The sequence below is a fragment of the Pseudophryne corroboree genome, chromosome 7 (assembly GCF_028390025.1).
Source record: "Pseudophryne corroboree isolate aPseCor3 chromosome 7, aPseCor3.hap2, whole genome shotgun sequence".
NCBI classification, from domain to species: Eukaryota; Metazoa; Chordata; class Amphibia; order Anura; family Myobatrachidae; genus Pseudophryne; species Pseudophryne corroboree.
Window position 1 is genome coordinate 350,088,510 of NC_086450.1, and position 25,775 is coordinate 350,114,284.

The following is a 25,775-nucleotide window of genomic DNA, read 5'->3' on the forward strand; positions in this document are numbered from 1 at the left end:
CACTGTGGGCACTGTATCTGGCACTGGGGGCATTGTATCTGGCACTGCAGAGGGGCATTGTATCTGGCACTGTGGGCACTGAATCTGGCACTGTGGGGGCATTGTATCTGGCACTGCAGACAGGCATTGTATCTGGCACTGTGGGGGCACTGTGGGCACTGAATCTGGCACTGTGGGGGCATTGTATCTGGCACTGCAGAGGGGCATTGTATCTGGTACTGTGGGGGCACTGAATCTGGCACTGTGGGGGCATTGTATCTGGCACTGCAGAGAGGCATTGTATCTGGCACTGTGGGGGCACTGTGGGCACTGAATCTGGCACGGTGGGGGCATTGTATCTGGCACTGCAGAGGGGCATTGTATCTGGCACTGCAGGGGGGCATTGTATCTGGCACTGTGGGGGCACTGTATATGACACTGTATCTGGCACTGGGGGCATTGTATCTGTCACTGCAGGGGGGCATTGTATCTGGCACTGTGGAGTCACTGTATCTGGCACTATGGGCACTGTATCTGGCACTGTGGGGGCATTGTATCTGGCACTGCAGGGGGGCACTGTATCTGGCACTGTGGGGGCACTGTGGGCACTGAATCTGACACTGTGGGGGCATTGTATCTGGCACTGCAGAGGGGCATTGTATCGCACTGCAGGGGGGCATTGTATCTGGCACTGTATCTGGCACTGTGGGCACTGTATCTGGCACTGCAGGGGGGCATTGTATCTGGCACTGTGGAGGCATTGTATCTGGCACTGTGGGGGCACTGTATCTGGCACTGTGGGCATTGTATCTGGCACTGCAGGGGGGGGGGCATTGTATCTGGCACTGCAGGGGGCCACTGTATCTGGCACTGTGGGGGCACTGTATGTGGCAATGCAGGGGGGCATTGTATCTGGCACTGCAGGGGGGCACTGTATCTGGCACTGTGGGGGCACTGTATCTGGCACTGGTAGGGGCATTGTATCTGGCACTGCTGGGGGCCATTATTTGTGTATCTGGCACTGCTGGGGAGCATTATTTGTGTATCTGGCACTACACGGGGGGACGACAATACTTGTAGTTGTGAGGCCACATCCACTTTTGAGAGACCACACCCACTTTTGCAGGAACGCGCGCATTGGGGGTAGCTCTTTCAGAGGTATTATTTTTCAAAAGTAGCTCACACCCCAATTAAGGTTGGAGACCACTGCATAAGACTGTCTAGCTCCCACTGTACAGCCTCCCCCCGCTGGCCAGGTATGGTACTGCACATGTCTCACCTCATACTGGGGGTAATTCCAAGTTGATCGCAGCAGGAAATTTTTTAGCAGTTGGGCAAAACCATGGCCCTCATTCCGAGTTGATCGGTCGCAAGGCGAATTTAGCAGAGTTACACACGCTAAGCCGCCGCCTACTGGGAGTGAATCTTAGCTTCTTAAAATTGCGACCGATGTATGCGCAATATTGCGATTACTAACTACTTAGCAGTTTCAGAGTAGCTTCAGACTTACTCTGCCTGTGCGATCAGTTCAGTGCTTGTCGTTCCTGGTTGACGTCACAAACACACCCAGCGTTCGCCTAGGCACTCCCACCGTTTCTCCGGCCACTCCTGCGTTTTTTCCGGAAACGGTAGCGTTTTCAGCCACACGCCCCTGAAACGCCGTGTTTCCGCCCAGTAACACCCATTTCCTGTCAATCACATTACGATCGCCGGAGCGAAGAAAAAGCCGTGAGTAAAAATACTTTCTTCATAGTAAAGTTACTTGGCGCAGTCGCAGTGCGAACTTTGCGCATGCGTACTAAGCGGATTTTCACTGCGATGCGATGAAAAATACCGAGCGAACAACTCGGAATGAGGGCCCATGTGCACTGCAGGGGGGGCAGATATAACATGTGCAGAGAGAGATAGATTTTGGTGTGGTGAGTTCAATCTGCAATCTAAATTGCAGTGTAAAGATAAAGCAGCCAGTATTTACCCTGCACAGAAACAAAATAACCCACCCAAATCTAACTCTCTCTGCACATGTTATATCTGCCTCCCCTGCAGTCCACATGGTTTTGCTCAACTGCTAAAAAATTTCCTGCTGCGATCAACTTGGAATTACCCCCACTGTGTGAATTGCTGCTATCTGATCCAGCCCTTGACATCCCATATGCTCCATCACCAACACCCCCATTTCTGTCTTCTGATAAATTTACTGCATTCCTCGAGAATGAGGTATTGTGTACATTTTGTTTTTGTTAGCGGGAAAGGAGACTGATGTGTGCACTAAAGGGATTACATATTTACTTGTCCCCAAATAGAAATATTATATTGTTGTATAGACTAGTATTATGGACTTATCATTCTCTGGCCGCTAGCTCTCACCCCTTTCCCTGCTTTCTCTTTGCCCTCCCATTTTTCCCTTTCTTTCCCCCTCTATCTCCTACCATCTCTTTCTCTCCAACAATGCCTCTATGAGGAGACATTGAGGCTATATCCATCTGGTATGAGCCTTGGAACAGATGATTGTGTCGAGTAACTGTGATCGGTGAGGGAAGGAGGCTAGTCAAGGTGGGGTAACTTAGTGCAACAATGGTAGCAGTTGGAGTAGTAACAAACAGTATGAAGGCATGTGCCACCATCTAGCTCCCCTGCACATGTTCTAAATAGACAGGCTACCAGAATTTTATGATAGACTACCCAGTCTACCTCCCACTCCATCCTGACCCCTCGATCTAACCCACCCAGCCTCCTCTCTATCCACTGCTCTGCCCTCCCACCTGACTGTTACTCTGTCCCGCTCTGCCCCCTGCTAAGTCTCTCCTCCTTTCTGCAGCTCTTTCCCACGCTCCCATCCCTGTTCCATTATATCCATCCCATGCCAAGTATTCTGTCTCACCCAGCCCTCTACTCTTGCTCTGTCCCACCCCCCATACTTACCCTGTTACCGGGGGAGAGTTGTCCTCCTCTCCATTGTTTAAAAGTACCAACAACAACAACAACTGCCATTGCCGCATATGCAGGCTTTTTTCAAATACTGTATATTCTAGCCAGTCTTACAATGGTAAGGCAAAATTAATGATTTCAGCCGAAATAACTAAAAAAATTGACACGTACTGTATATACTTAACTGAATTTATGAACAGCATGCAAAGACATATATGACAGACATAACAAAGGCCCTCATTCCGAGTTGTTCGCTCGCTAGCTGCTTTTAGCAGCATTGCACACGCTAAGCCGCCGCCTACTGGGAGTGAATCTTAGCTTAGCAGAATTGCGAACGAAAGATTTGCATAATTGCAAATAGAAATTTCTTTGCAGTTTCTGAGTAGCTCGGGACTTACTCTGCCACTGCGATCAGTTCAGTCAGTTTCGTTCCTGGTTTGACGTCACAAACACACCCAGCGTTCGCCCAGACACTCCCCCGTTTCTCCAGCCACTCCGGCGTTTTTCCCAGAAACAGCAGCGTTTTTTCACACACACCCATAAAACGGCCAGTTTCCACCCAGAAACACCCACTTCCTGTCAATCACACTACGATCACCAGAATGATAAAAAAATCCTCGTAATGCCGTGAGTAAAATACCTAACTTTTGAGTAAAATAACTAAGCGCATGCGCTCTGCGAACCTTGCGCATGCGCAGTAAGCGACTAATCGCAATATAGCGAAACTCGGCAACGAGCGAACAACTCGGAATGAGGGCCCAAGCACAGTCTTTTAAGAAAATGAGTTTTGTTCTTCACAAGAGATTGTAGAAAGAGATTTCCATTAGGTAAAGTAGTAACGAATAAATACACCCACACTGATACTGACATTTTAAGACAGCTTTCTTTCTTGGCATAAAATCCTTCTTAAAACAAAAGATATGCTTACTTATTCCAAGTTTATAATAACCAGCAAAATTAAATGGAGCCAATGAATAAAGAATTCAATCTATTCTCTAAAATCATGCATTCACATATGCAAATGACAACTTTTCAGCTCTTATAGGTCACCAATACGTTATAGCAGAAGCAGTCTTGTCTGTATATGTGACCTGAATATATTGTAAATCATGAGTGTGTATGTGTGTGTGTGTGTGTATGTATGTATGTATGTATGTATGTATGTATATATATGTGTGTGTGTGTTTCTGCATCTTCATTAATTGTACTTGTCTCATATGCGAACCGGTATTTAAAGCAGATTATTTAGTAAGATAAACACATAAGCAATTAAATGTGGATTACAACAATCATGATGTAACGACAACAATGAACAAGAAATTATTAGAAATATATATATATATATATATATATATATATATATAATATATATATTATATAGTGTTAATGTAATGATGGTGAGGCAAAGTTAGCAATATACAATGAAAGTTTTAATAAAAGAAATATATCTTAATATATGGCTTTAATAATATTAACATTTATATTACTAATGCATTCATTGTTTATTGCTTTTGTCGCTTTATGATCATTACAACCACAATCCTACCTTTTGTGCCCTAGGTTCACTTTATCTGTATGCTTCTTAGGACTGAAGTACTTACTGTATACTGGGGGTCATTCCGAGTTGTTCGCTCGCTAGCAGATTTTAGCAGCATTGCACACGCTAGGCCGCCGCCCTCTGGGAGTGTATCTTAGCTTAGCAGAATTGCGAACGAAAGATTAGTATCTCCAGACCTACTCACAGATTGCGATCAGCTCAGTCCGTGTAGTTCCTGGTTTGACGTCACAAACACGCCCTGCGTTTGGCCAGCCACTCCCCCATTTCTCCAGACACTCCCGCGTTTTATCGTGACACGCCTGCGTTTTTCCGCACACTCCCAGAAAACGGTCAGTTTCCGCCCAGAATCACTCACTTCCTGTCAATCACACTCTGATCCCTTCAACGATGGAAATTCTTTGTTTGGACGTGAGTAAATCTACTAAGTTTTGTGCTAAAATACTTAGTGCATGCGCACTGCGTACCATGCGCATGCGCATTTTCGCCTTAATCGCTCCGTTGCGAAAATCAGCAACGAGCGAACAACTCGGAATGACCCCCACTGTGTAGGACAGCAATATGCCACTTTACGAAACATGCAGAATGGAACCTTTTTCCCTTTACCAGCATTTTAGGACTTCTGGCTTGCTTTTTTTTTTTTTTGGTAAGATGTTTTAAACATACAGTATAGCAAATGAAATATTATTAATAAGAATAGCATATGTTTGCAAAAAAAAATGGTGTATTCCCCAAAATAATGTTTGCCCGCATAACATTTTAGAACTGTTAAATTGTCATTGACATTTCATAAACATTTAAGATATTCCCTAAATGATGACCTCTTTTATGTTTGTAGTTGACTATATCCTAAAGGATCCAGATGAGAAAGACAGACTGTGTATTTTTAGCACCCTCCATTCTTTTCCTCTTCGGGTGATTCGCGCCCCTGTTCCCTGGCACTCATCCTACAGTAGTGCCCATGAATGGAATGAAAATCACCTCTTCATTGTGAACCCCATGATGTTGTCATTGCAAAAACTCTGGAGTACTCAGTAAGTAATACAAGCATAAATGTTAAGAGAGTACTACTGTATAAATGCAGTTGGGGGTAATGGTAGTCTCCCAAGAATGAAAGAGGTTCTAGAGGTCTAGCCAACATCAGTGGTACAAAAACATAGAGGCTTTTTACTAAGCCTTGGTGAGAATTAAAGTGTAGAGAGATAAAGTACCAATCAATCAGCTCCTAACTGTCATTTTTTAAACACAGCCTGTAACATGGCAATGTGGCTGGTTCTGAGTTGGACGCATCTGTAGCTGTATGTCTGCTTACTACATGTTACTAACAAGAGCATCCAGCTGTGTATAAAAATCCATGTGAATGCATATTTAAGCCTACACCACTGTTCTTATGTCAGCAACTGTCATTGTTAGTATTATGACTTACACCAGTCACATGCTAGGTGCAAAAGAACGGACTGAAATAGAAGTCCTATCTCCATCCTCGCTACGATCGAGCATGGAAGCCAACATACACAACTATGATCCTCTCATGAGATGCATCAGTTCTGTGCAATTGCATGGTTGTCGCCCATTTCATATATACTAGCTGATGTGTCCGGTTTTACACAGGTTTGCTAAGCAGAACAATTTACCCCTTTTCACCCAAGGAGGATGCAAATAACTGTCAAAGTTTCCAGACCACTCAGCAGGTCACATGTACTAGGTCACCCGGAAGGTGCACAGGGAGAGTTCACCAACTTTCACATTCTCCAGAGCACAATGATGAAGCATTGTAAATGGTAGGCCGATGTCTTGCCACATAATTCTGAAACTAAGCAACCACTTACTGATTCTGCAAATCTGTGTACCAAGACCTTTAATTCGGTATATGATGTGCCTGCTGAGACCTTGGCATCATAGAAATATGTCACTTGTAAAAATCGTCCTCCTGCTATTAATATATATATATATATATATATATATATATATATATATATATATTATGGTCATCCGAAAGACTGGTCATTACATACACAATAACAATCCATACACAATAATAACTCTGGCGTAGATATATGACCTGGCATTATCAGTAGTAAGTATCAGTGCCATGTAGCCAGAGACCCATCCCACATGATAAACTCGTGGCGCATTCACCATTATCTAAATGAATGAATCAGTGCTAGGCTACATATACTGTAAATGTGCGTTAAATAATGTGTTTTAACATGTTATATATGTAGTGCTCTATGTATGGTTGTAGAATTGCATGTTTAAAATTCACTGATGCATGGATGAAGCACTTATGAGAAATGTATAAAGTATTTTGGTTTTAAAATGCATTAACATTTGGAAACAGTTCATGGGACATTCTCGCATAGGAAGCCATATGCTAATTAACCTCTTAGTGAGTGTGATAACAAGACCTTTTGATTAGCACAGTGCACTTTAGGCAACGTCCTGAATCTTGGCAGTATCCTCTTGAAAGGTGTTAATGAAAGACTTCTGTGTCTCTCTGTGTAAAATGTCAAGTAGATTTGGAATCAATGTTTTCCTGTGCATTTGTTACAGATATACTATATGAGGGCAGAAAGGAAATTGGGTTGCCCCTTTTCACATTTACAGATGTATCTGCATACATCTTGCCTCAATATGCCATGCTGCAGGAGATGCCTTATAAAGAAGTCCAACACCAAGGGCCTTATGTCAGGGGTCGTCAAACGTGGTCCTCAAGGCACCCCGACGGTCAAGGTTTTAGGTATATCCATGTATCAGCACAGACGATGGTTAAAAAAAACTGACGGAGGTGCTTTTTAAGTCACCTGTAGCCAAGCATGAATAAACTTAAGACATGGACTGTTGGGGTGCCTTGAGGTCCACGTTTGAGGATCCCTGACATAAGGCCCTTGGTGTTAGACTTGTTTATAAGGCGCTTAACGTGTAGCCCCTCCTCCAGCTTTGGTTGTCAGTCTACTGCAGATTTCCTGACCTTGAGTTGTAAATAACACTCCCTCCTTCCCTCAGAGATCGGGGCAGCCATCTTCAGCGTGCAGCAAGCCAGGTCTCCGGGAACGCTGGGCTCAGTCTCCCTGTAAAAATGTGAACCACTGGGTAGAGGTGAAAGATTGTGCACTATAATCAGCAGCTGGTGGTGTGTATTCCAAAAAGAGGGTTTCCAATCCCCCACCAAAACATGCATACATACAACATTGTGCTGTTTCACCGGCGCTAAATCAACAGGGAGAGTGTCCTAATTTCTCTAACGTCCTAGTGGATGCTGGGGACTCCGTCAGGACCATGGGGATTAGCGGCTCCGCAGGAGACAGGGCACAAAAATAAAGCTTTAGGATCAGGTGGTGTGCACTGGCTCCTCCCCCTATGACCCTCCTCCAAGCCTCAGTTAGGTTTTTGTGCCCGTCCGAGCAGGGTGCAATCTAGGTGGCTCTCCTAAAGAGCTGCTTAGAAAAAGTTTTTAGGTTTTTTATTTTCAGTGAGTCCTGCTGGCAACAGGCTCACTGCATCGAGGGACTTAGGGGAGAGAAGTGAACTCACCTGCGTGCAGGATGGATTGGCTTCTTAGGCTACTGGACACCATTAGCTCCAGAGGGAGTCGGAACACAGGTCTCACCCTGGGGTTCGTCCCGGAGCCGCGCCGCCGACCCCCCTTGCAGATGCCGAAGATGGAAGAGGTCCAGAAGCAGGCGGCAGAAGACTTTTCAGTCTTCCTGAGGTAGCGCACAGCACTGCAGCTGTGCGCCATTGTTGTCAGCACACTTCACACAGCGGTCACGGAGGGTGCAGGGCGCTGGGGGGGCGCCCTGGGCAGCAATGTATAATACCTTTTTATGGCTAAAAATACATCACATATAGCCTTTGAGGCTATATGGATGTATTTAACCCCTGCCAGATCTCACAAACTCCGGAGAAGAGCCCGCCGAAATAGGGGGCGGGGCTTATTCTCCTCAGCACACAGCGCCATTTTCCTGCTCAGCTCCGCTGTGAGGAAGGCTCCCAGGACTCTCCCCTGCACTGCACTACAGAAACAGGGTAAAACAGAGAGGGGGGGCACTTTTTTTGGCGATATTACTATATTTAAGCTGCTATAAGGATACAACACTTATATAGGGTTGTTCCCATATATATTATAGCGCTTGGGTGTGTGCTGGCAAACTCTCCCTCTGTCTCCCCAAAGGGCTAGTGGGGTCCTGTCTTCAATAGAGCATTCCCTGTGTGTCTGCTGTGTGTCGGTACGTGTGTGTCGACATGTATGAGGACGATGTTGGTGTGGAGGCAGAGCAATTGCCGGTAATGGTGATGTCACCCCCTAGGGAGTCGACACCGGAATGGATGGCTTTGTTTATGGAATTACGTGATAATGTCAGCACATTACAAAAATCAGTTGACGACATGAGACGGCCGTCAAACCAGTTAGTACCTGCCCAGGCGTCTCAGACACCGTCAGGGGCTGTAAAACGCCCTTTACCTCAGTCGGTCGATACAGACCCAGACACGGACACTGAATCTAGTGTCGACGGTGAAGAAACAAACGTATTTTCCAGTAGGGCCACACGTTATATGATCACGGCAATGAAGGAGGCTTTGCATATCTCTGATACTACAAGTACCACAAAAAGGGGTATTATGTGGGGGGTGAAAAAACTACCTGTAGTTTTTCCTGAATCAGAGGAATTGAATGATGTATGTGATGAAGCGTGGGTTAACCCAGATAGAAAAGGGCTAATTTCAAAAAAGTTATTGGCATTATACCCTTTCCCGCCAGAGGTTAGGGCGCGCTGGGAAACACCCCCTAAGGTGGATAAGGCGCTCACACGCTTATCAAAACAAGTGGCGTTACCGTCTCCTGATACGGCCGCCCTCAAGGATCCAGCTGATAGGAGGCTGGAAACTACCCTAAAAAGTATATACACACATACTGGTGTTATACTGCGACCAGCCATCGCCTCAGCCTGGATGTGCAGTGCTGGGGTGGTCTGGTCGGATTCCCTGACTGAAAATATTGATACCCTGGATAGGGACAGTATTTTACAGACTTTAGAGCAATTAAAGGATGCTTTTCTTTATATGCGAGATGCTCAGAGGGATATTTGCACTCTGGCATCGAGAGTAAGTGCGATGTCCATATCTGCCAGAAGAAGTTTATGGACACGACAGTGGTCAGGTGATGCGGATTCCAAACGGCATATGGAAGTATTGCCGTATAAAGGGGAGGAATTATTTGGCGTCGGTCTATCGGATCTGGTGGCCACGGCAACGGCCGGGAAATCCACCTTTTTACCTCAGACCCCCTCCCAACAGAAAAAGACACCGTCTTTTCAGCCGCAGTCCTTTCGGTCCTATAAGAACAAGCGGGCAAAAGGACAGTCATATCTGCCCCGAGGCAGAGGAAAGGGTAAGAGAGGGCAGCAAGCAGCTCCTTCCTAGGAACAGAAGCCCTCCGCGGGTTCTGCAAAGCCCTCAGCATGACGCTGGGGCTTTACAAGCGGACTCAGGAACGGTGGGGGGTCGACTCAAGAATTTCAGCGCGCAGTGGGCTTGCTCACAGGTGGACCCCTGGATCCTGCAGGTAGTATCTCAGGGTTACAGGTTGGAATTCGAGAAGTCTCCCCCTCGCCGGTTCCTAAAGTCTGCTTTGCCAACGTCTCCCTCAGACAGGGCGACGGTATTGGAAGCCATTCACAAGCTGTTTTCTCAGCAGGTGATAGTCAAGGTACCCCTCCTACAACAGGGAAAGGGGTATTACTCCACGCTATTTGTGGTACCGAAGCCGGACGGCTCGGTAAGACCTATTCTAAATCTGAAATCTTTGAACCTGTACATACAAAAATTCAGTTTCAAGATGGAATCACTCAGAGCAGTGATAGCGAATCTGGAAGAAGGGGACTTTATGGTGTCCCTGGACATAAAAGATGCTTACCTGCATGTCCCAATTTGCCCTTCACATCAAGGTTACCTCAGGTTCGTGGTGCAAAACTGTCATTATCAGTTTCAGACGCTGCCGTTTGGATTGTCCACGGCACCTCGGGTCTTTACCAAGGTAATGGCCGAAATGATGATTCTTCTGCGAAGAAGAGGCGTATTAATTATCCCTTACTTGGACGATCTCCTGATAAGGGCAAGGTCCAGAGAACAGCTGGAGGACGGAGTAGCACTAACCCAAGTAGTGCTGCAACAACACGGGTGGATTCTGAATTTTCCAAAATCTCAGTTGACCCCGACAACACGTCTGCTGTTCCTGGGAATGATTCTGGACACGGTTCAGAAAAAGGTGTTTCTTCCGGAGGAGAAAGCCAAGGAGTTATCCGAACTTGTCAGGAACCTCCTAAAACCAGGAAAAGTGTCTGTGCATCAATGCACAAGAGTCCTGGGAAAGATGGTGGCTTCTTACGAAGCAATCCCATTCGGCAGATTCCACGCACAAACTTTTCAGTGGGATCTGCTGGACAAATGGTCCGGATCGCATCTGCAGATGCATCAGCGGATAACCTTATCGCCACGGACAAGGGTGTCTCTTCTGTGGTGGTTGCAGAGTGCTCATCTGTTAGAAGGCCGCAGATTCGGCATACAGGACTGGGTCCTGGTGACCACGGATGCCAGTCTGAGAGGCTGGGGAGCGGTCACACAGGGAAGAAACTTCCAGGGAGTATGGTCAAGCCTGGAGATGTCTCTTCACATAAATATACTGGAGCTAAGAGCGATTTACAATGCTCTAAGCCTGGCAAAACCCCTGCTTCAGGGTCAGCCGGTGTTGATCCAGTCGGACAACATCACGGCAGTCGCCCACGTAAACAGACAGGGCGGCACAAGAAGCAGGAGAGCAATGGCAGAAGCTGCAAGGATTCTTCGCTGGGCGGAAGATCATGTGATAGCACTGTCAGCAGTGTTCATTCCGGGAGTGGACAACTGGGAAGCAGACTTCCTCAGCAGACACGATCTACACCCGGGAGAGTGGGGACTTCATCCAGAAGTCTTCCACATGATTGTGAACCGTTGGGAAAAACCAAAGGTGGATATGATGGCGTCTCGCCTCAACAAAAAACTGGACAGGTATTGCGCCAGGTCAAGAGACCCTCAGGCAATAGCTGTGGACGCTCTGGTAACACCGTGGGTGTTCCAGTCAGTGTATGTGTTTCCTCCTCTGCCTCTCATACCCAAAGTACTGAGAATTATACGGCAAAGGGGAGTAAGAACGATACTCGTGGCTCCGGATTGGCCAAGAAGAACTTGGTACCCGGAACTTCAGGAGATGCTCACGGAAAATCCGTGGCCTCTACCTCTAAGACGGGACCTGATTCAGCAGGGACCGTGTCTATTCCAAGACTTACCGCGGCTGCGTTTGACGGCGTGGCGGTTGAACGCCGAATTCTAAGGGAAAAAGGCATTCCAGAAGAGGTCATTCCTACACTGGTTAAAGCCAGGAAGGAGGTGACTGCACAACATTATCACCGCATTTGGAGAAAATATGTTGCGTGGTGTGAGGCCAGGAAGGCCCCCACGGAGGAATTTCAATTGGGTCGATTCCTACATTTCCTGCAAACAGGATTGTCTATGGGCCTCAAGTTGGGGTCCATTAAGGTTCAAATTTCGGCCCTGTCGATTTTCTTCCAGAAAGAATTGGCTTCAGTTCCTGAAGTCCAGACTTTTGTAAAAGGAGTACTACATATACAGCCCCCGGTTGTGCCCCCAGTGGCTCCGTGGGACCTTAATGTAGTTTTGGATTTTCTCAAATCCCATTGGTTTGAGCCACTCAAATCGGCGGATTTGAAATATCTTACATGGAAAGTAACCATGCTACTGGCCCTGGCTTCAGCCAGGAGAGTGTCAGAATTGGCGGCTTTATCGTATAAAAGCCCATATCTGATTTTCCATTCGGACAGGGCAGAACTGCGGACGCGTCCTCATTTTCTGCCTAAGGTGGTGTCAGCGTTTCACCTGAACCAGCCTATTGTGGTGCCTGCGGCTACTAGCGATTTGGAGGATTCCAAGTTGCTGGACGTTGTCAGGGCATTGAAAATATATATTTCAAGGACGGCTGGAGTCAGAAAATCTGACTCGCTGTTTATACTGTATGCACCCAACAAGCTGGGTGCTCCTGCTTCTAAGCAGACGATTGCTCGTTGGATTTGTAGCACAATTCAACTTGCACATTCTGTGGCAGGCCTGCCACAGCCTAAATCTGTCAAGGCCCATTCCACAAGGAAGGTGGGCTCATCCTGGGCGGCTGCCCGAAGGGTCTCGGCATTACAACTCTGCCGAGCAGCTACGTGGTCGGGGGAGAACACGTTTGTAAAATTCTACAAATTTGATACCCTGGCTAAAGAGGACCTGGAGTTCTCTCATTCGGTGCTGCAGAGTCATCCGCACTCTCCCGCCCGTTTGGGAGCTTTGGTATAATCCCCATGGTCCTGACGGAGTCCCCAGCATCCACTAGGACGTTAGAGAAAATAAGATTTTACTTACCGATAAATCTATTTCTCGTAGTCCGTAGTGGATGCTGGGCGCCCATCCCAAGTGCGGATTGTCTGCAATACTTGTACATAGTTATTGTTACAAAAAAATCGGGTTGTTCTTGTTGTGAGCCGTCTGTTCAGAGGCTCCTACGTTGTCATACTGTTAACTGGGTTCAGATCACAAGTTGTACGGTGTGATTGGTGTGGCTGGTATGAGTCTTACCCGGGATTCAAAATCCTTCCTTATTGTGTATGCTCGTCCGGGCACAGTATCCTAACTGAGGCTTGGAGGAGGGTCATAGGGGGAGGAGCCAGTGCACACCACCTGATCCTAAAGCTTTATTTTTGTGCCCTGTCTCCTGCGGAGCCGCTAATCCCCATGGTCCTGACGGAGTCCCCAGCATCCACTACGGACTACGAGAAATAGATTTATCGGTAAGTAAAATCTTATTTTTCTCTTTCTCCCTCCGGTTGCACTGAACCATTCATACAGAGTGGAATCGAATGTCGCCTCAGCACAGCATATTACAAGCAAACAAAGAAAAAAAAGGTTTATAGCCCAATACTATTTCAACACACAATTTAATAAAATCCACAATAAAAAAAACATATAAAATATGTTGCCTTTGGCAAAGACAATCACATCAAAACAGTGAGTCCATATGTAGCTGTATATTACATGTATTGCATCTGACAAGGACAATCACATCAGAAGCGTGAATCCGTATATAGCTGTAGTCATAGCAAATTACCAGCTAATGGAGAGACCTGGCAACGGACAGTTCTTACATGCGTTTTTAGATACCAGTAGGTCTTTCACTGGCTGCAGACTCAGGTCTCCCTGCAGGTAACAGTTTCTCTCCACAGACACTGGATCAGCAAAGCAAAACCGCCATGTATCACGCGTTCTGACCCTTTCCCGGGTCTTTCTCAAGGTCAGCCCAAAAGAGTGAATCTCAGTGCATCATGTCAAAACCAGGTCACGAGATCCGCAAGCAGCATTCATGAAAGCTCTAGCAGTACAATGGTCCTTTCATCTACCATACATATTTCCCCCAATATCCCTTCTGCCAAGGGTAATAAGGAAATTCAAACAAGAAGGAGGAAACCTCATTCTGATAGCCCCAGCGTGGCCCAGACGGCACTGGTTCTCCTACCTACAGAGCCTTTCAGTAGGGCAATCTCTTCAACTTCCTCAACGACAGAACCTTCTGTTTCTAGGGCCATGTCTACATCTGAACCTGAACGTCTGTCTTTGACAACGTGGCTTATGAATAAATTCATTTTAAGAGCAAAAGGATTTTTAACCTCTGTAATTCAAACGATGCTTAAGGCATGCAAGCCTGCTTCAGCACGTATATATTATAGAATATGGCATACCTATTTCACATGGTAAGCTTCTAAGCACTACAATACAACTATAAAGTATCGAGAATACTGGCTTTTCTTCAAAGAGTATTGAATCAAGGTTTACACCGTGCTTCTCTGAAAGTACATATTTCTGCCCTATCAGTATGGTTTCAGAGAAAAATTGCTACACTACCGGATATACGTACTTTTTTCAAGGGTTCATACGTGTACAACCTCCATATGTAACCCTGGTAGCTCCATGGGATCTCTCTGTAGTATTGGAGGCACTTCAAGAGCTCCTTTTTGAACCCTTACAGTCAGTGGACCTCAAATGGTTGATGGCCAAGACAATATTTTTGCTGGCAATTGCTTCTGTCAGGAGGGTGTCAGACTTAGGAGCTCTCTCCTGTCATCCACCTTTCCTAATTTTTCATCATGACGTCTATTCTACAGACTTTGCCTGGGTACCTTCCTAAAGTGGTCTCTAGGTTTCACCTTAATCAGGAAATTATAGTCCCTGCATTTGTCTCACCAGATCCTTTAGCAAAAGTACGGTCTTTCGATGTAGTACGTGCCCTACGTATCTACATAGACCGACCCAGTTCTATCAGAAGATCTGACTCTCTATTCATACTTTATGGATTTCACAAACGTGGCTGGCCAGCTAGCAAACAGACTCTGGCAAGATGTATTAGAATGGTTATTGCGCAAGCATACAATCAAGCTGATTTGTCTGTCACAACGTAAATTTCTGCCCATTCTACTAGATCTGTAGGACCCTCATGGGCCGTGGGGCATCTTCTGAGCAATTATGTAAGGTCACTACGTTTTCTTCCATTCACACGTTTCTAAAATTCTACTCATTTGATACCTTTGCATCCCAGGATGCTTCCTTTGGACGCCGGATTCTGTTATCCTCTTAGGTGCGTCCCCTTCTTTAAAAATACTGCTTTAGGACATCCCCAATGTTCTCTCTTCGGAGCCCCATGAACACCAAAGAAGAAAACGAGAGTTATGGTAGACTTACCTTTGTTAACTCTCTTTCTTCGGGGTTCATAGGATCCACAGGACGCCCACCTTGACACACATGGCCTCTCTGGGTTTTCTGGCATTAGTCATTGGTTCCTTTCTCCTGTCTGCGAGAATGTGTTTTTATGTGTACAATATCTTTTTTCTCTCTTATCCACTTCCTGCTTTGGGCTTGTTAATAAAACTGACCTGCCTGAGCATGGAGGCGGGGTTATCATGGGGGAGGAGCCGAGCATTGTGGGAAGCTGGAAAACTTACCTAGAACCCTGATGTTCTCTCCGTGGACCCTATGAACCTTGAAGAAAGAGTTAACAAAGGTAAGTCTACCATAACTCTCATTTTTTGTTTTGTTTTTTCTCAATAACCACGGGTGCCCTAGGGGGATTTCTGACTGGTGCATGTGCACAATTTATACATGCGCCAGTCAAAGCAGCCATAGAGGGAGAGTTCACTTCGGAAGACAGGTACCGTAACACTCTCCGTCTTTGGCAAAGTAGCCGTTAAATAAATTCTGCAGATGTAGGGACCTGCTTTGCCGTGCTAAATGGCAAAGCATTCCCTGCCAAATAATGTCAGAATGCCTCAATGATGATACATCTACCCCTCTGTCTGCGTGCTTAATTCTGGTTTGCCGCATGCTCAGTTAGCGACTTATTTCTTTGGTGCACGTGCAGTAAGCTAAAATCGCTGAGAACCATCCACTTTTACCTTAAGGCCCCTTTCAGCCCTAAGCCTGCGCCTGTTAGGCCTGATCTGTCCTTAAATGGCCAAAGGTGTTTCAGAATTGTCTTCTTACACTTCAGCTACATTAAACAGTGTCCTAATTTCATTACATGGACCACATATATAAATAGGCTTGTTAAAATAGGAACTAGTGCTTCAACACTGCTGGAAATTTTCCACTGTAGCTAAGATATTATATGTAACATTATATGGGTCATATTTAAGTCAAGAGCTTTCTGTCAGAAAAACGTTAGCTAGGTCATAATATCTGAGATTACATTTTATAGCCTCTAACCTTTCCCCGTGTGTGTTCCATTACAGATTCAGTGAGTTACGTTTTGTACGCACCAAGGAGATACTGGCTGGCAATTTGCCTCTGCTTCCTGCTGAATTTGAAGAACTGGTTCAAAAGCATTGCCTTGAAGCTCGGACTACATTGCGAAATAAGTACGTTTATTGTGCAGAAGTGTGGGCTGCAGTAATCGTGCATGAATCTATACTTCTAATCACAGTTATTAACCTGCAATTACATACAACACCACCGAGCTGCTACATGCACTCATTATTCCTAATCTTTAATCCTACTGCCAACAGGGAATGTAACACATTGCACAGTATTATTTTCCTGGTTACAAATTGATTAGAGCACATACAGTGATACGGAGTAAATGAGACATCTCAGTTGCAATAACATGGTCATTAATGGTGCTACAGTGATTCACTCCTGTGCTAAGAGCTATGCAATAACAAAGTATGCAATAACGAAGTAAATCCATGTCCCTTTACTATAATGATGCAGAGTTATTCAGAATCATTCATTTCTGATCAATGATTATTATTTATTATTATTATTATTATTATTATTATATACCATTGTGGTGGTCGGTGTACACATACACCCCAACAGTACCTTGCATTTCTTGCAAATGTACCCATACTGGCAACTGTAAAGAGCAATGGAATATGCTGGCACTCTTTAAATAATAATGGTAATAATAATAATAATAATAATAATAATAATAATTAAAAAAAAATAGTAATAACAATGACTTTTGCTTTCATTAGTTTAGAGAATGAGGGGATCTCAGGACCGTCTTTATTACATATGTCACTATCATGTATTTCAATATGTTTATTGCACTGGTAGAATTGTACCCAGAATGCGCTCTCTCGTAGTCAGGCCTATAAAAATTTTGTAGACAAAAACATATCTACCCTGAATATAGGTTTTCTCCCAATTTTCCAGGCCCTTACTGTTGGTGAAATCTGTTGGGAATGATGTGTGTTGAGATGTTGATATTGCAGAGTTATATAGTCACACACCAGCGGATAAGAAAAGATACTGGCGCCGGCAGTTAATCCAATAATTAAAAAGGACGTTTCACAATAAAAATATATAATATAACAATTTATTACAAATTCATAAAAAAGAGGGATAATTGCCACAAATCACATAAAATATAAATATAAAAGAAATAGCTTGTTGTAAATATTACCCTCCAATAGTCTCCTCAATGAGATGCTGTATTGCAGTACTGGCTAGGACTCATTCCAAAAAGTTAGTAATCCTTCTAAAGCAATGGTATTACCCGATCTGTATGTTGGAGTCCCATAGGTATCTCAATGCCTTGGAGATCCAATTTTGAAATAGGGAAAGAGATCCGGGTCCAAGGATATGCTTAACTCAAGGAAATCAGTGGTAGCAAATGAGTCAAGTTTATGCCAGAGAGGATGATGAGGAGATAGTAGGTAAGTAGTCCACACAAGCAGGCTCAACGCGTGTCGCTGGTAAAGTCACTGCCAGCTTCCTCAGGAGCATGCTTGTATGGACTACTTACCTACTATCTCCTCATCATCCTCTCTGGCATAAACTGGACTCATTTGATACCACCGATTTCCTTGAGTCAAGCATATCCTTGGACCCGGATCTCATTCCCTATTTCAAAATTGGATCTCCAAGGCAACATACAGATTGGGTAATACCATTGCTTTAGAAGGATTACTAACTTTTTGGAATGAGCCCCAGCCAGTATTGCAATACAGCATCTCACTGAGCAGACTATTGGAGGCTAATATTTCCAACAAGCTATTTCTTTTATATTTATATTTTATGTGATTTGTGGCAATTATCCCTCTTTTTTATGAATTCGTAATAAATTGTTATATTATATATTTTTATTGTGAAACGTCCTTTTTAATTATTGGATTAACTGCCGGCGCCAGTATCTTTTCTTCTCTGTATCTATCCATAGAGGTCTGACCACCTCCATACTGGCTGCCGTTGACAGCACACTCACATCTCGTATCTACACACCAGCAGATGACTCACACTATGAACAGCCAAGTTACTTAACCAGTGGTATTGGGTTATTTATAGGTAGCAAATACAGCCGTACTCACTGTTATATGTACTCTGGTGATGGAGTGGAGTGGGGCTACATACAGCTCACCAACGGCAGCCGGTGAGTGTATTCTATAAATCAGTAGTGGTGCAGGGATGCTAGAACAGCTTTATAGCATGTACTGAAATAATCAGGCCTCTGATAGGAGTTTAGCAGCGGAATTCTGTCTCTCACCATGTAACTCTATACAGTAAAGACTTCATGCCCTATCCCCAGAGAACAGTAAGACTGGAGTCTGCGCAGAAGCACACTATTCTTTGAAACCCTCAATGTTAAACAATTATTTAATTTCAGCTTTTTTGTAGAACAAAGTTAGACACATGAAAACACATCAACATTTCACTTGACTTTAGCTTGGCCTTGGTCAGTTTTTGGTGTATTTTGGAAAAAACGGCTGCAATGACCATCTCTAGGCTTATTCTACCCTACTGGAATCAGCAGCACACATAATTACCTACCCTCCTGCAACATGTGGGAGACTTCTGGTTCACTGTGGAGTTTTCTGCAGCTCCACAAAGTTCAATGCAACATCAGGATTCCCCGCTGTCCCACTGGGAATACAGACTGTGCATGTTCGAGTCCGGATGTAATGGGGGCAGGGCCAGGACAAGAGGAGTGATCTGAGGAGATGCTAGGATGGAGGCAGCCCCCGGCTCACACTACAACCTCCGTGTTCTGCTCAGTCAAGACAAGAATTATGTTTACATTAACTTCTTGCCTGAGAGGCTGTGCCAGACACAGACAGAGCCTGCAGAGCATCCGCTGCAGGACCTGCCCCAACCTCACACTAACAGCAAAAAGGTAAGTGCTGGATGAGGGGGGAAACAGAGTTATGGAGAGTGGGGGCTTAAGAGGCTGATATCACTGCTGGCAGAGAGATGTAAAGTGGGGTCTCAGGGGTAGATAACACTATGGGGGAGAGCAAGGCAGAGACATGGAGAGTGGGGGTTCAGAGGGAAATGACACTGCAGGACACACCCATAGATGGGGCTAGACACTTTCTTTGGGCAGAGCATGGCACGCCCTCTCTGCTACCTACCGTAATGTGCCTGAAACTAGTTTTCAAAAGTACAGATAAGTATGGCGGCACCACCCGTTCATGGGGGCCTTACATTGTGAGGGTAGTTTGGATACCTCAGGTGAGTATGATGGGAGGACAGAAGGCCGCCCCATCTAGGCCTGTTTTATTGTGTTTCACGGGTTTGTTTTTTTGCCAATGAGTAAGGGGGTTCTTTCTTTCACCACCATACTATCCCATCATCATAAAATGAATTTAAATAAATAAAGCAGGCCAAATGAGGCGCTCTTACGGTGCCTTAGTGGACCAATGTCTAGCCATCATGTATCCTGTTATAAGCAGTGCGTTGGCCACTTACAACATACAGTAGATCACAAGAGACACCTTCCACTTTACATTTGTACACATGTTCCTTTCCCTGTGATTTGGAGTATTTATAATAGAATTCTATGCGAATGTTGGATGAACCACTTGTTTGGGATTAATTCCAGTAGATTCCAGTCAAGTAATATGGCATGGGTCTATTGGCCTAATTCAGGTTGGATCGCTATTGAGACTAAAATTGCAATCGTCTCAAAACTGCAACTGCTGAAAATCGCATGTGAAGAGCCTCCCTGAATAGTTAAAGACACCCACTGATGCATTTGGAACTCTGCGTATGCATCAGCAGAATTGCGATTCAGACGCAGAGAATGAGCTACTCAGAATAATGATAATGCAGTCGCAACAGCGTCATGTTTTAATCTCAAGGGATTGCAACTGATGTCAGATACACGTCCTGAAAACAGCCATGACTGCTTTTTTCCAATCACTCCCCAGAAATGCTGAATTAATACCCGCTAACGGTCACTTCCTATCAACCCAATTGCGATTACATTTCACTTAGGCTGCAATCGCATTCCAGCCGTTGCACACGCACAATGCGTACTCAGCGCATGCACAGTCTGCTAAGAATCACCCAATTTGCGATTTTAGAATTTAGCAATCCATGTTGAATAATGCCCTATAGCAGCAGATTAAATGCTTTGCTATATGTACTATCATGTCCTGTATTGACTTTTTTAGACACTGTACATCAATTTATACCCCTTTCACACCGCACAAATAACACGGTATCGACCTGGTATATTGCTGGGTCGACATGGGTCAGTGTGCAGTGTGAAAGCGCCAAGTCCGAATTCCCAGGTCGCCTGACCCGGTAATTTAACCCGGGTTATAATCAGTGTTATTCCCGGGTTGAATACTGGATCAGTGGCTGCATAAACGGATTCTCGGGTCGATGCAACCCGGGACCCGTTTACTAGATAGGGAGAGGTGGCGCGGAGATGAGCTCATCTCCTAGCGCCGCCACCACCTCCGCCCCCGCTGCCACCCCCTGCCGCCATGGCAACCGACCCAGCATATTGCCGGGCCTGGAAGCCAGCGAAAGGGGTAGGAGAGTCTCCAATGCCTAATCCCACGTGGGAAGGACCCGTTTCCAATTCCCGGTTGGGATCCGGCATTGGAGATGTGAAAGAGGTATTACTGTCTCTGTCTCTGACTTCTGATTAAGTTATAGCTATACTAAATGTATAATATGATCAGATTATATGAATTTTGATTTAATAAAAGTAGAGATGAGCGGGTTCGGTTCGCCGAGAACCGAACCCTACCGAACTCCACGTGTCAAACACGGTTCCGAGCCCAGCTTGGTTATTCCCGCCTGACTCGGAAAACCCGAACGAGGCAAAACGTCATCATCCCGCTGTCGGATTCTCGCGGGATTCGGATTCCATATAAAGAGCCGCGCATCGCCACCATTTTCACTTAGGCATTGTAGAGAGTACAGAGAGGACGTGGCTACGTTCTCTCAATATCAGTGCTCAGTATCAGTGCTCATTGTCTTGTGCTACATCGTGCTGCTCAGTAATACTATTACTAGTACAGTGTCTTGTGCTGCATCTTGCTGCTGTAGGGTGCTGTGGTAGTAGTGTCCTGTAACTGTGCATCGGTCATCATCATTCCAGTCACAGTGGTATCTGGGGTGGTGACAATTCCAGAGTGCTTTTGTGCTGCTCACTAATACTAATACTAGTAGTGTCTTGTGCTGCATCGTGCTGCTCGGTGTCAGTTCTCAGTAGTATCATCAGTGCTCAGTATCATTGCTCAGTAGTATCATCAGTGCTCAGTATCACTGGTCAGTGCTCAGTGTCTTGTGCTACATCATGCTGCTCAGTGTCAGTTCTCAGTAATATCATTAGTGCTCAGTATCACTGCTCAATAGTATCATCAGTGCTCAGCATCACTGGTCAGTGCTCAGTGTCTTGTGCTGCATCGTGCTGCTCAGTGTCAGTTCTCAGTATTATCAGTGCTCAGTATCACTGCTCAGTAGTATCATCAGTGCTCAGTATCACTGGTCAGTGCTCAGTGTCTTGTGCTGCATCGTGCTGCTCAGTGTCAGTTCTCAGTATCACTGCTCAGTAGTATCATCAGTGCTCAGTATCACTGCTCAGTAGTATCATCAGTGCTCAGTATCACTGCTCAGTAGTATCATCAGTGCTCAGTATCACTGCTCAGTACTCAGTGTCTTCTGCTGCATCGTGCTGCTCAGTGTCAGTTCTCAGTATCACTGCCCAGTAGTATCATCAGTGCTCAGTATCACTGCTCAGTAGTATCATCAGTGCTCAGTATCAGTGGTCAGTGCTCAGTGTCTTGTGCTGCATCGTACTGCTCAGTGTCAGTTCTCAGTAGTATCAGTGCTCAGTATCACCGCTCAGTAGTATCATCAGTGCTCAGTATCACTGCTCAGTATTATCATCAGTGCTCAGTATCAGTGGTCAGTGCTCAGTGTCTTGTGCTGCATCGTGCTGCTCAGTGTCAGTTCTCAGTAGTATCAGTGCTCAGTATCACTGCTCAGTAGTATCATCAGTGCTCAGTATCAGTGGTCAGTGCTCAGTGTCTTGTGCTACATCTTGCTGCTCTAGGGTGCTGTGGTAGTGTCCTGTCACTGTGCATAGGTCATCATCATTCCAGTCACATTGGTATCTGGTATCTATCTAGTGGTATCTAATTCCAGACATTACTGTCGTCTAATTCCATATATTTCTCTAACGTCCTAGTGGATGCTGGGGACTCCGTAAGGACCATGGGGAATAGACGGGCTCCGTAGGAGACATGGGCACTTTAAGAAATAATTTAGATTCTGGTGTGCTCTGGCTCCTCCCTCTATGTCCCTCCTCCAGACCTCAGTTTGAGACTGTGCCCGGACGAGCTGGGTGCTGTTCAGTGAGCTCTCCTGAGCTTGCTGTGAGAAAGTATTTTGTTAGGTTTTTTATTTTCAGGGAGCTCTGCTGGCAACAGACTCCCTGCATCGTGGGACAGAGGGGAGAGAAGCACCCCTACTCTCTGAAGCTAGGTCCTGCTTCTTAGGCTACTGGACACCATTAGCTCCAGAGGGACAGGGTACACAGGATCTCACCCTCGTCATCCGATCCCAGAGCCGCGCCGCCGTCCCCCTCGCAGAGCCGGAAGACAGAAGCCGGGTGAGTATGAGTAGCAAGAAGACTTTGAAATCGGAGGCAGAAGACTCCGTTCTTCACTGAGGTAACGCACAGCACTGCAGCTGTGCGCCATTGCTCCCACACACCTCACATACTCCGGTCACTGTAAGGATGCAGGGCGCAGGGGGGGGGGCGCCCTGGGCAGCATATGGACCTCGTTTGGCAAAAGTACACATATATACAGTTGGGCACTGTATATATGTATGAGCCCCCGCCAAGAAAATGTATATTTAAGCGGGACAGAAGCCCGCCATCGAGGCGGCGGGGCTTCTTCCTCAGCACTCACCTGCGCCATTTTTTCTCCACAGCTCCGCTGAGAGGAAGCTCCCCAGGCTCTCCCCTGCAGATACACGGTAGAAGAGGGTAAAAAGAGAGGGGGGGGCACATAATTAGGCGCAAAAATCTATATAAACAGCAGCTACTGGGTTAACATTAAGTTACTGTGTTATTCCTGGGTTTATAGCGCTGGGGTGTGTGCTGGCATACTCTCTCTCTATCTCTCCAAAGGGCCTTGTGGGGGAATTGTCTTCAGATGAGCATTCCCTGAGTGTGTGGTGTGTCGGTACGTGTGTGTCAACATGTCTGAGGTAAAAGGCTCCCCTAAGGAGAAGATGGAGCAAATGTGTGTGTGAGTGGTGTCTCTCGTCGACAACGCCAACACCTGTTTGGATATGTGACATTAAGTGCTAAGGTAAATGTATTGCACAAAAGATTATAGAACAGACAGGGAATCTACCCATGTCTGTCCCTATGTCGCAGAGACCTTCAGAGTCTCTCAATGCTCACTATCCAAAATAATAGACACTGATATCGACACGGGGGTATATTTACTAAGGTCCCAATTTTGACCGAGATGCCGTTTTTTCTTCAAAGTGTCATCTCGGTAATTTACTAAACTCAAATCACGGCAGTGATGAGGGCATTCGTATTTTTTGGGAAGTCCAAGAAAAAAATTACGAATGAATACACCATCGGTCAAAACGCGGCTGTTTAAGTATGAATCTCGGTCATTTACTAAGAAGTGCAAAGCAAAAAAAAATAAAACACTGCCGTGAAAAATTACAACTCGTAAAAAAGTGCTAAAAAAAAACAGACCTGCTTTTTTGATCCGTGATTGGATAGGCATGCACGGATCCATGAGATCCGTGCATGTATATCAGTGGGAAGGGGTGGGAAAGTGGTTATTTTCAAAAAAAAAATTGCGTGGGGTCCCCCCTCCTAAGCATAACCAGCCTCGGGCTCTTTGAGCCGATCCTGGTTGCAGAAATATGGGGGAAAAATTGACAGGGGTTCTCCCATATTTAAGCAACCAGCATCGGGCTCTGCGCCTGGTCCTGGTTCCAAAAATACGGGGGAATCTCCCGTATTTTTAAAACCAGCACCGGGCTCCACTAGCTGGACAGATAATGCCACAGCCGGGGGTCACTTTTATATAGTGCCCTGCGGCCGTGGCATCAAATATCCAACTAGTCACCCCTGGCCGGGGTACCCTGGGGGAGTGGGGACCCCTTCAATCAAGGGGTCCCCCCCCCCCCAGCCGCCCAAGGGCCAGGGGTGAAGCCCGAGGCTGTCCCCCCATCCAATGGGCTGCGGATGGGGGGCTGATAGCCTTTGTTGAAAATGTAAAGATATTGTTTTTAGTAGCAGTACTACAAGTCCCAGCAAGCCTCCCCCGCATGCTGGTACTTGGAGAACCACAAGTACCAGCATGCGGCGGAAAAACGGGACCGCTGGTACCTGTTTTACTAATACTAAAAAAATACCTAAAAAAAGACAAGACACACACACCTTGAAAGTAAAGATTTATTACATACATCCACACAAACATACATACATACTTACCTTATGTTCACACGCAGGTCGGTCCTCTTCTCCAGTAGAATCCATGGGGTACCTGTTGAATAAATTATACTCACCAGATCCAGGGTACCAGGCTCCTTGGCGAATTTGTAATCCACGTACTTGATTAAAATAAAAAAACGGAGACCCGAGCCACGCACTGAAAGGGGACCCATGTTTTCACATGGGTCCCCTTTCCCCGAATGCCAGAAACCCACTCTGACTTCTGTCTAAGTGGGTTTCTTCAGCCAATCAGGGAGCGCCACGTTGTGGCACCCTCCTGATCGGCTGTGTGCTCCTGTGCTGATTGACAGGCAGCACGCGGCAGTGTTACAATGTAGCGCCTATGCGCTCCATTGTAACCAATGGTGGGAACTTTCTGCTCAGCGGTGAGGTCACTTTCGGTCAACCGCTGACCTGAAAGTTCCCACCATTGGTTACAATGGAGCGCATAGGCGCTACATTGTAACACTGCCGCGTGCTGCCTGTACTGCCTGTACTTTGAAGTCCATTTACACACATTCTGATACACTACTCAGACCGGTGATTGTGTCGGCATGGGTTTATAGCGCTGTAGCAGCGTGGACAGATACCTTATCAGCAGAGATTGAGACCCTAGTATGTATATATATATATGTATATATATAGATATATATATAAAAGATGCTGTCTTTAGATATATATATAAAACATGCCCAAAGAGACATTAGTCTACTGGGTTCTAGAGTCAACGCTAAGTTGATTTCTGCTTGACGTGTCCTGTGGAACATGCAATGGACAGGTGATGCCGACTTAAGAGGCATATGGAATGTTTACCTTACAAGGCTGAGGATTGTGTGGAGAAGGGATTTCGGACCTGGTCTCCACAGCTATAGCTGGTAATTCTGATCTTTTGCCTTATATTCCAGCACAGCCTAGGAAAGCACAACATTATCAAATGCAGTCCTTTCGATCACAAAGAAA

General features: G+C 45.7%; 1 protein-coding gene across 1 annotated transcript in view; it reads left to right on the forward strand.

Annotated features, from left to right (window-relative positions):
• Positions 1-25,775, forward strand: part of DNAH3 (dynein axonemal heavy chain 3) — a 952,415-nt gene that overhangs the window by 300,058 nt on the left and 626,582 nt on the right. The window contains exons 7-8 of the mRNA XM_063934423.1: positions 5,301-5,496; positions 16,336-16,461. Of these exons, the coding sequence (XP_063790493.1) occupies positions 5,301-5,496; positions 16,336-16,461 (322 nt within the window). The remainder of the gene's footprint in view (positions 1-5,300; positions 5,497-16,335; positions 16,462-25,775) is intronic.